The sequence below is a fragment of the Rhinopithecus bieti genome, unplaced genomic scaffold (genome assembly GCF_001698545.2).
Source record: "Rhinopithecus bieti isolate Rb0 unplaced genomic scaffold, ASM169854v2 scaffold_31787, whole genome shotgun sequence".
Taxonomy (NCBI): domain Eukaryota; kingdom Metazoa; phylum Chordata; class Mammalia; order Primates; family Cercopithecidae; genus Rhinopithecus; species Rhinopithecus bieti.
Window position 1 is genome coordinate 5,483,631 of NW_016814655.1, and position 14,736 is coordinate 5,498,366.

General features: G+C 43.6%; 1 protein-coding gene across 1 annotated transcript in view; it reads left to right on the forward strand.

The window, feature by feature from the left end:
• ARMH3 (armadillo like helical domain containing 3) overlaps nucleotides 1-14,736 on the forward strand; it is a 234,991-nt gene that overhangs the window by 14,274 nt on the left and 205,981 nt on the right. The window contains exons 2-4 of the mRNA XM_017851651.1: nucleotides 6,086-6,198; nucleotides 11,731-11,787; nucleotides 11,898-12,044. Of these exons, the coding sequence (XP_017707140.1) occupies nucleotides 6,097-6,198; nucleotides 11,731-11,787; nucleotides 11,898-12,044 (306 nt within the window). The 5' untranslated portion in view covers nucleotides 6,086-6,096. The remainder of the gene's footprint in view (nucleotides 1-6,085; nucleotides 6,199-11,730; nucleotides 11,788-11,897; nucleotides 12,045-14,736) is intronic.

A 14,736-nucleotide genomic window follows, 5' to 3' on the forward strand; every position in this document is an offset into this window, starting at 1 on the left:
AAAAAAAAAAAAAAAAAAAAAAAAAAGTTAACCTAGAACCCTAGAACTCTGGACTGTTAAATTTGAAAATGCACAGGGAGTGTTCCTTTGCTTCCTTCTACAGATTGGCAAATTGAGGCCCAGGAAAGGAAAAATAAAATTAGCATTATGGAATGATGCTTGGAAGACTTGGAACTAAAACTTAAGGCTTTTTTTTTTTAGATGGAATTTCACTCTTGTTGTCCAGGCTAGAGCGCAATGGCACAATCTCAGCTCACTGCAACCTCCGTCTCCTGGGTTCGAGTGATTTCTCTGCCTCAGCCTGCCAAGTAGTTGGGATTACAGACATGCGCCACCACACCTGGCTAAATTTGTATTTTTAGTAGAGATGGGGTTTCACCATGTTGGTCAGGCTGGTGTCCAACTCCTGACTTTAGGTGATCCCTATGCCTTGGCCTCCCAAAGTGGTGGGATTACAGTTGTCAGCCATCATGCCCTGCCAAACCTAAGGCTTTTGATAGATTAACTGTGGTAACTCTGGAAATTAGGGTGAATTTCTATTAACTTCATTTTTTGGTACTAGAGTTGGCACTAGGCTCAAGAAGACAGTAAAATAAATGAATAACCAACTAGCTAAGTATAACTGGCATTCCTTGCTTATTAGACAGTTGAAGAATTTGGCTTTAGGTTTTAAAATCTTAACATTTGGCAACTTCATCCTGCAAGGATGTGAAATCATGTGCATTTAAGAAGTGTGTGGCTGGATTGCTTAAGATACAGATCTCCTCCGACCCCTCCCTCCCAACTCCCAAGACACAGATCTTAAAAAGTTGTATCACGCCTGTAATCTCAGCACTTTGGGAGACAGAGGCAGGCAGATTTGAGGTCAGGCGTTCAAGACCAGCTTGGCCAATATGGTGAAACCCTGTCTCTACTAAAAATACAAAAATTAGGCCGGGCACGGTGGCTCACGCCTGTAATCCTAGCACTTTGGGAGGCTCAGGCGGGCGGATCACGAGGTCAAGAGATCGAGACCATCCTGGCTAACATGGTGAAACCCTGTCTCTACTAAAAATACAAAAAAATTCGGGCGTGGTGTCGGGCGCCTGTAGTCCCAGCTACTTGGGAGGCTGAGGCAGGAGGGTGGCGTGAACCTGAGAGGCAGAGCTTGCAGTAAGCTGAGATGGTGCTGCTGCACTCCAGCCTGGGCGACAGAGCGAGACTCTGTCTCAAAAAAAGAAAAAAAAAAAAAAAATTAGCTGGGCATGGTAACGCACACCTGTGGTCCCAGCTACTCACAAGGCTGAGGCACGAGAATCACTTAAACCCAGGTGGTGGAGGTTGCAGTGAGCTGAGATTGCACCACTGCACTCCATCCTGGGTGACACAGTGAGACTCTGTTTCAAAAAATAAAAAAAAGTTGTATGACTTGGATCTTCCAGAGAGAAGTTGGCAGCAGCTCATGTGGCTAACAGTCTTTCAGGTTTAGGAATAAAAGCCTTCATTGATTTACCATACAGTTGAGGGAATTTGAAACCATTTGTAAGTTTGATAGTAGGTGAAATTAGTATTGAAAAGTTGCCTGATTCTTTTTTTTTGAGACAGAGTCTTGCACTGTCGCCCAGGCTGGAGTGCAGTGGCACGATCTCGGCTCACTGCAAGCTCCACCTCCTGGGTTCACGCCATTCTCCTGCCTCAGCCTCCCGAGTAGCTGGGACTACAGGCACCTGCCACCACGCCCGGCTAATTTTTTGTATTTTGTTTAGTAGAGATGGGGTTTCACCATGCTAGCCAGGATGGTCTCGATCTCCCGACCTCGTGATCTGCCCGCCTCGGCCTCCCAAAGTGCTGGGATTACAGGCGCCTGATTCTCTTTTTACAGTTTGTCTATGTCTTATTTCTGAGATAGTCTTAAAGCCTAAACTGACATTTCTGTGGGATTACTGTGCCTTTGCTGTATTTGCTTCTTTACCAGAAGGATTTAAAAGCTTGGATCAACAGAGGTCATAGCATAGTCATAGAATGTTTTTTTCTCTCCCTTATTATCCCATAGCGTTTTCTTTGTATTTCTACTCTATAAATTTCTCATGATTTGCTTTGCACTATGGGTTTTTATGTGTCTGTCTCTGCCAGTAGATTATGAGCTCCCAGAGAATCAGGTCTGGAGTTTCCCCTCTTTAATCTTATAGTGCCTGAACTAGGGCTTTAGGTGCTTTTTATATATTTGCAGTATTTCAGTGATGCTGAGAGAATCATTAGATAATAGTCTGGTTCAATCCTCTTGTTTTACTTGTGAGGGAACTGAGAGGCACAATGACTTGTCTGTGTCGCCAAGTTGGTTGGGAGACCTGTGTTCTAGTCTCATTTCTGCTGGTTGCTTGTTCAATTATGCCTTGCAGCTTCTCAGCTGATGCTGGTTCTCTCCTCTGGGAAGGAGGGGGATGGTTGTGAAATAGGAAAAAAGTGCTTGAGAATGTACAGATTATACTCACATTACTGATGTGCTGCAACTTTCTGCTCTACCAATCAGATATTTTACTTTTTCTTAGAGATGGAGTTTCCCTCGTTGCCCAGGCTGGAGTGCAGTGACACGATCTTGGCTCACTGCAACCTGTACCTCCCAGGTTCAAGTGATTCTCCTGCCTCAGCCTCCTGAGTGGCTGGGATTACAGGCATGCACCACCATGCCTGGCTAATTTTGTATTTTTAGCAGAGATGGGGTTTCTCCGTGTTGGTCAGGCTGATCTCGAACTCCCAACCTCAGGTGATCCACCCGTCTTAGCCTCCCAAAGTGTTGGGATTACAGGCGTGAGCCACTGCGCCTGGCTGATATTTTTTTACTTTCAAAGTTAGGAGCATAGGTTTAATTTCTGAGACCCAAAGATAAAAGTTTTGTTAGAGTTCTATAGTTTTCCCAGTCTACCACCTTAGAAACTCCTGGGTAGGAGTGCTGGCAGGAGGAGAAGACTTTATGTTGTCAGTTTCCAGTCACATTTCAGGCAGCTTGGGTGGTAAATTCCAGTTGCCTGTGATGACAGAGAGTAATGAGTTGAGGCCTTGGCTGATTTTCCTGCTGCTCCAGATGGAAGGAGAATGATGAAAATAATTCAATTTCTTAGGAAATTTGGTAGTTTGGATTGGAATTGTTTTTCCCTCCTCTCCTGTTTCCTTTGCTTATTAGAAAGTATTGATTCTGAAATAGAGAAAGTGAGTTTATTAGATTTGGGGTGGACATTGATTAGCTGTAACCCAATTATAAATCCTCAGAAGGGGTATTTGTAAACATGTACTTTTCATGTCTGAGAACTTGTGGTTTCCACTCTTCCTGCTAATCAACTGATTGAAGCTGAGCACAGGCAGGATCCATATCCACTAAGTTTAGAATTGCATTGCTTTTGGGCCGGGCGCGGTGGCTCAAGCCTGTAATCCCAGCACTTTGGGAGGCCCAGACGGGCGGATCACGAGGTCAGGAGATCGAGACCAGCCTGGCTAACATGGTGAAACCTCGTCTCTACTAAAAAAATACAAAAAACTAGCCGGGCGCGGTGGCGGGCGCCTGTAGTCCCAGCTACTCGGGAGGCTGAGGCTGGAGAATGGCCTAGACCTGGGAGGCGGAGCTTGCAGTGAGCTGAGATCCAGCCACTGCACTCCAGCCTGGGCGACAGAGCGAGACTCTGTCTCAAAAAAAAAAAAATTGCATTGCTTTTGATTTATTCTGATAGGAATCTCTTGATTTCCAATTTATTTTCCTGAATAAGGACATCTTCCTCTTGACAACATATTTAAAAAGACACAAGAAAGTTTTGAATGGAGGCTGTATTTCATGCTTTAAGGAAAAGCCATTATCAATATAATGTTAATTGCCCCAAATAGTTTTCTCTTTTTGTTATTGTTATTTTTTTTTATCAGTTCCCTCTGGACCATAACAGAATTTGAGGGCTAAGTTAAGCCTCGATAGAGATAGTTCTTAGTAAAATTTTAGGTCAGGCTGGGGGCGGTGGCTCACACCTGTAATCCCAGCACTTTGGGAGCCTGAGGTAGGCAGATCACGAGGTCAGGAGTTTGAGAGCTGCCTGGCCAACGTGGTGAAACCCTGTCTCTACTAAAGATACAAAAAATTAGCCAGGTGTGGTAGTATGCCCCTGTAATCCCAGCTACTCAGGAGGCTGAGGCAGGAGAATCACTTGAACCCGGGAGGTGGAGGTTTCACTGAGCTGAGATCGCACCATTGTACTCCAACCAGGGTGACAGGACAAGACTGCATCTCAAAAAAGAAAAAAAAAAAGTCTAAAAATAAAATAAAAATATCTAGTTGGTGAAGTTTCCTGTGCTTTAGTGTATGCTCAAAGATGAATCTCCTCTTTTGGCTATATGTGTTAGACAAGGACAATGTCTAAGATACAATCTTTTGTACTATTGGATGCATCTCTTCCTTAAACAAAATTTTGATTTTGATCAGAAAGATAGTGCATATTTTCCAAAAGTCATTGATCAAAATTAGTTCTGCTGTGTTGGATTTGTCTGGAAGTAAAATCCGGCCCCTCCCTATCCCGCATACTTGTCATTGGATGAGACTAAGTTTCATATCTAGAGCACAGGATTTAAAGGAAAGAGAGGAACTTTGTTAATAATGAAAAGAACCTGGCCGGGCGCGGTGGCTCAAGCCTATAATCCTAGCACTTTGGGAGGCTGAGACGGGCGGATCGTGAGGTTAGGAGATCGAGACCATCCTGGCTAACACGGTGAAACCCCGTCTCTACTAAAAACTACAAAAAAACTAGCCGGGCGAGGTGGCGGCGCCTGTAGTCCCAGCTACCTGGGAGGCTGAGGCAGGAGAATGGCGTGAACCCAGGAGGCGGAGCTTGCAGTGAGCTGAGATCCGGCCACAGCACTCCAGCCTGGGTGACAGAGCGAGACTCCGTCTCAACAAAAAAAAAAAAAAAAAAAAAAAAAAAAACCGGGGGGGGGAAGGGAATATGTGAAAATTTTCAGGAAAAACCTGGGGGTTTTCGGGTTTCCCTTTAAAAAAAAAAACGAGAATTCCTTAAAGCAAGATGGGAACATTTGGGCATGATTCATGGAACTACTTTTATATAGAAATGAAAAATACATTGGAGTTTGATCTGCAATAGTATTTTATATATATATACACACACACACACACACAATTAAATTTGAAAGTAGTATATTACTCTATTCAGTTATTTTGAAATCATATTTTTTTGGGCTCTTAGCTGCTGTTTTCTGCCTTGGGTCTCTTTCCAGAGGAATTTCTAAAGACAGTCAAGTGCAGCGTGATTTATGAGGCAGTGAAGGCCAAGTACTTTGCAGTGACGAGGACCTACTTACTTTGGGGAAATCAATGAAGCACATCAATCTGCAGCACACTTCCTGCCTTAATGGTCCAGCTCGATCAATATTTGAAATCTAACTTCACCATCAGTCTGTGGGCAGTGTGTGCTTTGCAGTCTTCCTTCCATCAACCTCAAATATATGGCCAGACCTATTACAGATGGAGCGAGTTACACCTTTGTGTTTGGTTTTGGATCTGCTTTGAGCCTTGTCCACTGGCACATTTTAAGGATGTAAAATGTGTTGTGCTGTTGGCCAAGTAATGATTTAAACCTTGGCATTACCTAGTCAGGGAGGAGAGTGTTGGACAGATGTACAGCTCTGTAGCATGGATGTTTATCAGTTATTTTTCCTAAACATTTTCTCATTAAGTGGTATGTCAGTGACTCCAGCACCTTGGAGAGCATTCTGCACTGACTGGCTTTCTTTTCTTTTCTAAGACTTACTTTTTTTAGAGCTGTTTTTAGGTTCACAGCAAAATTGAAAGGAGAGGGCAGAGATATCCCGTATGTCTGCTTCCTTCACATATACACTGCCTCCTCTATTAACAGCATCCCCTACTAGAGTGGCATTTGTTATAAATGATGAACTTGCATTCATATATTGTTACCACCCAAAGTCCACAGTTTACATTATAGTTCACTCTTGGTGTTGTATATTCTATGGGCTTGGACAAATGTATGACATATATCAGCCATTTGTATTATCATACTGAGTATTTTCACTATTCTAAAATGTGACTTTCTGTTCACAGATTCTCTAACCATGGCACAGGTAGAGAAACGTGGGGGTTTGCTCCGGAAATCTTCAGCCTCCAAAAAACCACTGAAGGAAAAAGTGGTGCTAATGTATGATGAGATCTTCATGGTAAGGCCTGCAGCCCTGTTGTGTACAGCTTAACTTTTTAGTTTCTTAGTTCAAGATGAGAAATACCCTTACCTCTGCCTGCTACCTTCAGGTTCCTTGGGGGATGGTTTGAGGGTTTGAGGGCAAAAATGAAAGCTCTCAGAGTAGAGATTATAATCATGTATTAATTAATATAGGTTGTTATTGTGTTGTCCTTATAGGTTGTTGCCATGAGCCAGGTAAAACAATTGAAAGGAGGGAGGAAGGCTGGGGAAGCTCCTTTTCTGAATATTTTAAAGAAAGACTTGCTCTCCTTATGATCTAACTTAGGACTCTCTTATCCTAGATGTCCCATGAAGTTTCTTTTGGACCTAGAATTCTATAATTCAGATACTTTTAAAGGATACATTATTATATTCCATCTCAAGTTGTTGGTAAATGAAATAATTACTTAGGACTATCTCATTCTCCAGCTATATGGGATAACTGAGGAATTATTAGCAATTGGGTTGGGGATTTCTTTGGGTCTTCAGAACTGATTGAACATGGTCCAAGCCTATATTGTAAAATATACCCTATCAGGGGCTGGGTGCGGTAGCTCACGCCTGTAATCCCAGCACTTTGGGAGGCTGAGGAGGGTAGATCACAAGGTCAAAGTTCGAGACCAGCCTGACCAACATGATGAAACCCCGTTTCTACTAAAAATACAAAAATTAGCTGGGCATGGTGGTGCACTTCTGTAATCCCAGCTATTCGGGAGGCTGAGGCACAAGAATCTCTTGAAGCCGGGAGGCGGAGGTTGCAGTGAGTTGAGATTGTGCCACTGCACTCCAGCCTGGGCAATAGAGTGAGACCCTGTCTCAAAAAAAAAAAAAAAAAAATACCCTATGAGGGAAGAGTAATTAGATATGCTACAGAGGTATCTGCCTTCTGAAATTCTGGTCATAAGTAGTATGCATAAAGTAGAATAATACTTACAAAAAGAATTACTGGCTGGGTGTGGTGGCTCATGCCTGTAATTCTAGCACTTTGGGAGGCTGAGTGGGTGGATCTCTTGAGCTATGTTGCCCAGGCTGGTTCAAGACCAACATGGACCAACATGGCAAAACCTCCTCTCTGCAAAAAAAAAATACAAAAATTATCCAGGTGTGGTGGCATGTGCCTGTAGTCCCAGCTCCTTGGGAGGCTGAAATGAGAGGATTGCTTAAGCCCAGGAGGTCAAGGCTACTGTGAGCCGTGATCACGCCACTGCATTCCAGCCTGGGCAAGAGAGTGAGACCCTATGTCAAAAGAAAAGAAAAGAAAAGACCATGTATTGGGTTTCTACTATGTGCCTGGAGTATTCTAAATGTATCACTAAATATAGAGGAGTTCTAATTCTGACAGGAATTCTGTGAGGGCACTGGTAGTACCCTCATTTAACAGATGAAGTTATTTGAGATCTCTTCTGGAAGGTGATGGAGCTGTGATTTGAACCCTGGTGCCTGACTGCAAAGCCATGGCTCAGAATAAATAATTCAGTCCACTAAAATACCTAACTTTGGCAAGCCTTGGAAACAGAGTGCAGAAGATTAATAAAGATTGCCCAGGCCAGTACAAGCAACTATACAGAGAAAATAAGTAGGTGCTAGGATCCTATTAGGATTCTTTTGGCCAGGAGTGGTGTCTCATGCCTGTAATTCCAGCACTTTGGGAGGCCGAGGCTGGCGAATCATGAGGTCAGGAGATTGAGACCATCCTGGCTAATATGGTGAAACTGCATCTCTACTAAAGATACACAAAATTAACCAGGCATGGTGGCCGGCGCCTGTAGTCCCAACTACTGGGGAGGCTAAGGCAGGAGAATGGCATGAACACGGGAGGCGGAGGTTGCAGTGAGCCGAGATCGGGCCACTGCACTCCAGCCTGGTCGACAGAGTGAGACTCGTCTCAAAAAAAAAAAAAAAAAAAAGGATTCTTTCTTTGTTATGCAAGCTGGGTGTATATAACTCCTGATTTAGTGAGCTTTGGGGATAGGAAGTGCTAGTTCCATGAATTCCCTGAGTTTCATTTGTAGACAATACAATGATATTATAGAAGTGTTAGGGTCAAACTGTGACCCCTGCTAGGAAGCAGGACTTGAGAGAAAGTGATAGATAGAATCCATTAAGTGGCTGGGTGTGGTAGCTCACACCTGTAGTCCCAGCTATTCTGGGAGGCTGAGGTGCATGGATTGCTTGAGGTCAGGAGTTTGAGACCATCTCTGGCAACATATCGAGACCCCCATCTCTAACAACAAAATTAGGTGGGTGTAGTAGTATGCATCTGTAGTTCCAGCTAGTACCAGCTACTCCTAGCTACTATAGGAGGCTGAGGTGAGAGGATCCCTTGAGCACAGGAGTTCAAGGCAGCAGCTAGCTATAATTGCACCATTGCACCCAGCCTGGGTGACAGAGTGAGAACTTGTCTCTAAAATAAGTAAATAAATAATATTTTATTTATTTATTTATTTATTTTGGACCAATAATTAATTTTAAAAAAAGAATTCACTAAATGAGGACGTTGTGAGAAGGCCAGAGATAACTGCTTCTTTATGCCATTCTCAATTAAAAATCCAGAAGAAGCTAGGCGTGGTGACTCACACCTGTAATCCCAGCAGTTTGAGAGGCCAAGGGGGGCAGATCACATGAGGTCAGGTGTTTGAGACCAGCCTGGCCAAGATGGTGAAACCCCATCTCTACTAAAAATGCAAAAATTAGCTGGGTGTGGTGATACATGCCTGTAATCCCAGCTATTTATGTGAGTCTGAGGCAGGAGAATTGCTTGCACCCAGGAGGCAGAGGTTGCAGTGAGCTGAGATCATGCCATTGCACTCCAGCCTGGGTGACAGAGCAAGACTCCATCTCAAAAAAAAGGAAAACAAAATCCAGAAGAGATTATTAATATTTTATTATTAGATCAGGACTTAACTACTGATGACATTAGTTACTGGTAGTAATTTTATGCTGTTTTATTTTAATTAATTAATCAATTATTTATTCATTTATTTTGAGATGGTGTCTTGCTCTGTTGCCCAGGCTGGAGAGCAGTGGCATGATCTTGGCTCACTGCAGCTTCCACCTCCTGGGTTCAAGCAGTTTTCCTGCCTTAGCCTCCCAAGTAATTGGGATTACAGGCGCATGCCACCATGCCTGGCTAATTTTTGTTTTGTTTTGTTTCTTTTTTGAGACTGCCTCTCGCTCTGTTGCCCAGGCTGGAGTGCAGTGGCATGATCATGGCTCACTGCAACCTCCACCTCCCGGATTCAAGCAATTCTCCTGCCTCCTGAATAGCTGGGACTAATGGTGGCACCTGCCACCACACCTGGCTAATTTTTTGTGTTTTTTATTTCACTGTGTTAGCCAGGATGGCCTCAATCTCCTAACCTCGTGATCCGGCCGTCTCGGCCTCGGCCTCCCAAAGTAGTGCGATTACAGGTGTGAGCCACTGTGCCCAGCCAGTTTTGTATTTTTAGCAGAGATGGGGTTTCACCATGTTGGCCAGGTTGGTCTTGAACTCTTGACCTCAGGTGACCCACCTGCCTCAGCCCTACAAAGTGTTGATATTACAGGCATGAGCCACTGTGCCTGGCCTATTTACTTATTTATTTTTATTATTTATTTATTTATTTTTGTTTTTGAGATGGAGTTTTGCTCTTGTTGCCCAGGGTGGAGTGCAATGGCGTGATCTCGGCTTTCCGCACCCTCTGCCTCCTGGGTTCAAGCGATTCTCCTGCCTCAGCCTCCCGAGTAGCTGGGATTACAGGCATGTACCACCATGCCTGGCTAATTTTGTATTTTGAGTACAGATGGGGTTACTCCATGTTAGTCAGGCTGGTCTTGAACTCCCAACTTCAGATGATCCCCCTGCCTTGGCCTCCCAAAGTGCTGCTGGTTTTGTTTTGTTTCTTTTTTGAGACTGCCTCTCGCTCTACTAAAAATACAAAAAAATTAGCCAAGTGTGGTGGCGGGCGCCTGTAGTCCCAGCTACTTGAGAGGCTGAGGCAGGAGAATGGTGTGAACCTGGGAGGTGGAGGTCGCAGTGAGTGGAGATTGCGCCACTGCACTCCAGCCTGGGCGACAGAGCGCGACTCTGTCTCAAAAAAAAGGTCCACTGAAATAAAGGTGGTGTGGGCTGTTGACGCCGTTTTTTTTTCTTTTTTTTTTGAGGCGGAGTCCTGGCTCTGTCGCCCGGACAAGAAGTGCAGAATGGCCGATCTAGCCACTGCAAGCTCTGCCATGCCTGGGTTTACGCATTCTCCTGCCTCAAGACTCCCTGGTAGCTGGGACATACAGGAACACCAGCACAAACACAAAATCGCCCAAAATAAATTATTTTTAGTAAAGAGACAGGGTTTCACCCCATGTTAGCCAGGATGAAAACGGTCTCGATCTACTGACCCGTGATCCCGCCCGTCTGGGCCCTCCCAAAGTGCTGGGATTACAGGCTTGAGCCACCGCGCCTGGCCTGACCTGCTTATTTTATGTCATTCTCCTTTCTTTAAAGTAGGGGTTCTCCTTTTCTTTTCTTTTTTTTTTTTTGAGATGGTGTCTCGCTCTGTTGTCCAGGCTGGAGTGCAGCAGTACAATCTCGGCTCACTGCAAGCTCCGCCTCCTGGATTCACGCCATTCTCCTGCCTCAGCCTCCCAAGTAGCTGGGACTACAGGCATCCACCACCATGCCCGGCTAATTTTTTGTATTTTTAGGAGAGATGGGATTTCATCATGTTAACCAGGATGGTCTTGATCTTGTGACCTCGTGGTCAGCCCACCTCAGCCTCCCAAAGTGCTGGAATTACAGGCGTGAGCCACCGCGCCTGGCCGAGGTTCTCTTTTTCTTATTTTACCCATTAACCAGCCGCCTCTGACTTCCTAGAATTTGTTTGAAAATTATTGCTAGGAAATTTTGGATTTTAGCATGATAATTTTGCTTACTCTTTGGATCAATTTAAATTAAGAAATTTAGAACACATTAAAAGCTCTGTACACAAGACTAAATGCGTATGAAGGGCAAGTAGAAGCAGTCAACACAGCATGCTGTAAAAACCACCGCAGGATTACTGAAGTGATCTGAATTCTGGCTCCTGCACTTGTGTAAGTCACTTAACTTTGTGGACTCTTTTCCTAAAATGGGAGGACGGTGATAATATCTATCCTTCCTGGCTCACTGGATTGTATTTCACATATGTGAATAGTTTTGAAAACAACACTGTACCAATGCACGGGAGACATGTTGTGATGTGACTAACTTATTCTGATGTTTATGTTCATTTCTTGCTAGAAGATAAATATTTTAGGGAAGTTCTTTGAGCTATTATTTAACTTTTGGTGCAGAGAATATATATCCATGCACAGAGTTTTCCACTTGGGAAAGAAAACATGAAGAGATATTCTTCTTCTTTTTCCCCTTCTAGCAGTTTAGAATGACCAAGAATTTTCAAAGTTAATTTTGAAAACTAAGGTTGACTATATATAGTATTCTTAATGCTTTTGGTGTTAGCTGGGAAGGCCGAATGTGCTTATCTTCTGGTTTCAGACAGAGGACCCCAGTAAGTGCAGTCCTCGGTTTTGGGAGGAGCTCTTTCTCATGAAGGTAAGAGTTGGTGGCATCTGTGGAATTTCCTGGTAACTAAAATTGCCTTCTCATGTGTTCTAGGCACTATGCTAAAAATGCATTCTGCCCCTTATTTGTTTCCTTGGCAGGTGAATTTAGAGTACCTAGAAGGCAAGCTGGAATCTCTTGATGGTGAGGAGTTGATGAAGATCAAGGACAATATTAATTGTCTATTCCAACACTGCATCCAGGCTCTGGGAGAGGAGCATCCAATTCGAGTTGTCAATGCATTGCAGGTACAAGGCTGGGAGACTGGGGAAGTCTTGTTTAACAGGAGAAAGGAATTGTAACACATCTGTTGGAACTGAGGAACCTAGAGTTGCTCTGAGGTATGAGGTTTTCTTTCTTATTTCTCTAAGTTACCAAATATTTATGCCATATTTGTTTAGCCATCTATTTATACAAATTGACACTTAGGAATAATCTTATCCATTTGTATAATTTGATCTAATGCTAAAGTAGATTGTTAGAATTCTTTTTTTTTGCTTGAGAAAGGGAAGAAATAGAGAGGAAGCTGAGGCAAGTATGATTAGTCTTTATCAAAAATCAGAAGACAGCTGGGCATGGTGGCTCACGCCTATAATCCCAGCATTTTGTGGGGCTGAGACGGGTTTACCTGAGGTCAGGAGTTCGAGACCAGCCTGGCCAACATGGTGAAACTCCACCTCTATTAGAAATAAAAAAATTAGCCGGGCATGGTGGTGGGTGCCTGTAATCCCAGCTATTGAGGAGATTGAGGCAGGAGAATCACTTGAACCCAGGAGGCGAAGGTTGCAGTGAGCCGAGATTGTGCCCTGCACCCCAGCCTGGGCAACAGAGCGAGACTCCATCTCAAAAAAAAAAAAAAAAAAAGATTTTGAAAGGGTTCTGGAAACTGTTCTTTATGTTAAGTGATAATCATAAGATTAATTCAACAACTATTTCTTGAATAATGTTATGTGCCAGGCCTTGGGCTGGGTGATGGAGATATACTACAGACTTCTTGAGGGAAGAGACTTTGAGAGTTTCATTCAGTAGTTTGTTTCCAGTGAGTAGAATGTTCCTTGTGCAGGGAGAGCAGTGCTTAGCAAATAGTACTCTAGAAGTAGGTTCTTACTGAATGAATGGTGACAAAGTTTCTAAAATTTAGTCTAGTAAGTTTAGTATAGCCTAGATTGAGAGTACTTAGGACAGTGATTGACAGGTTTAGAATATGAAGAATCCATGATGGGTTAAATAAGTTTATTGGAACTTGTGAGAGATTGGGTTTAAGTTTCTAACTTACAAGTTAGATCAATTTGCAAGCCCCAGTTTGCTCATCTGTAGAATAGCAATAACAATTACCGCTTGAGTTGATGTCCCAGAAAGATGGACCATGTTTATTCTGTAGCTTCGTTAACCTTTGGCACAGTAAGTTCCACATTTTAAGTTGTAGTGTAGGGGCTCAATGAAAGTTGGAAGTTGTACTTCCAGTAATTACATAATTGCAGTGCTCGTTGTGTGGGCATGAATTGTAAACTGTTTTATTTCAGTGGAAATAAGTTGACATTAAGCCACTTAGTGACCCATAAAATATTGAACATTGTTATAATAGCTAATACTTACTGAGCTCTACCAAAGTTCCAGGGACTAATACTTTACGGTATTATTTCACGTAGGCCTCATAATGCTCCTACAAGATGGATGCTATTATTATCATTCCTACTTTACAGATGAGAAAACTGAGCCACTGGAAAGTTAACTAATGTGTGTGTCTAGGTTCTCACAGCTAGTAAGTAGTGGATGAGGATTATGAAGATTTTAAGATTTGAAGCAATTGGCTATTATATAGGGACTTAACTGTTGTAGTTATTAAAAATAATTATAAAAACTGTCAGCTAGGCGTGGTGGCTCACGCCTGTAATCCCAACACTTTGGGAGGCTGAGGAGGGCGGATCACTTGAGGTCAGGAGTTCAAGACCAGCCTGGCCAACATAGTGAAACCCTGTCTCTATTAAAAAACTACAAAAATTAGCTGGGCGTGGTGGTGAATATCTGTGACCCCAGCTACTAGGGAAACTGAGGCATGAGAATCACTTGAACCCAGGAGGTGGAGGTTGCAGTGAGCCAGGATCACTTGCACCACTGCACTCCAGCCTGGGTGACAGAGTAAGACTCAGTCTCAAAAACAAAACAAAACAAAAACCTGTTAAACTGTAATATAAATGCCAAAAAATTATTATTATTATTATTATTATTTTTTTGAGACGGAGTCTCGCTCTGTCACCCAGGCTGGAGTGCAGTGGCCGGATCTCAGCAAACTGCAAGCTCCGCCTCCCGGGTTTATGCCATTCTTCTGCCTCAGCCTCCCAAATAGCTGGGACCACAGGCGCCCACCACCTCGCCCGGCTAGTTTTTTTGTGTGTGTGTCTTTTTAGTAGAGACGGGGTTTCACCATGTTAGCCAGGATGGTCTCGATCTCCTGACCTCGTGATCCGCCCATCTCGGCCTCCCAAAGTGCTGGGCTTACAGGCTTGAGCCACCATGCCCGGCCTGTTATTATTTTTGAGACGGAGTTTCACTCTTGTTGCCCAGGCTGGAGTGCAATAGAGCGATCTTGGCTCACTGCAACATCCGTCTCCTGGGTTCAAGCAATTCTCCTGTCTCAGCCTCCCAAGTAGCTGGGATTACAGGCATGTGCCTCCGCATTTGGCTAATTTTTTGTATTTTTAACAGAGACTGGGTTTCACCATGTTGGCCAGGTTGGTCTCGAACTCCTGACCTCAGGTGATCCACTTGCCTCAGCCTCCCAAAGTGTTGGGATTATAGGCGTGAGCCACTGCGTCCAGCCCCAAAATTAATTTTAAATAAAGGAAAACTCCACCAATCCCATGATTGAACTCAAGAACTATTTTTTATTTTTATTTTTTGAGACGGAGTCTTGCTCTGTCACCCAGGCTGGAGTGCAGC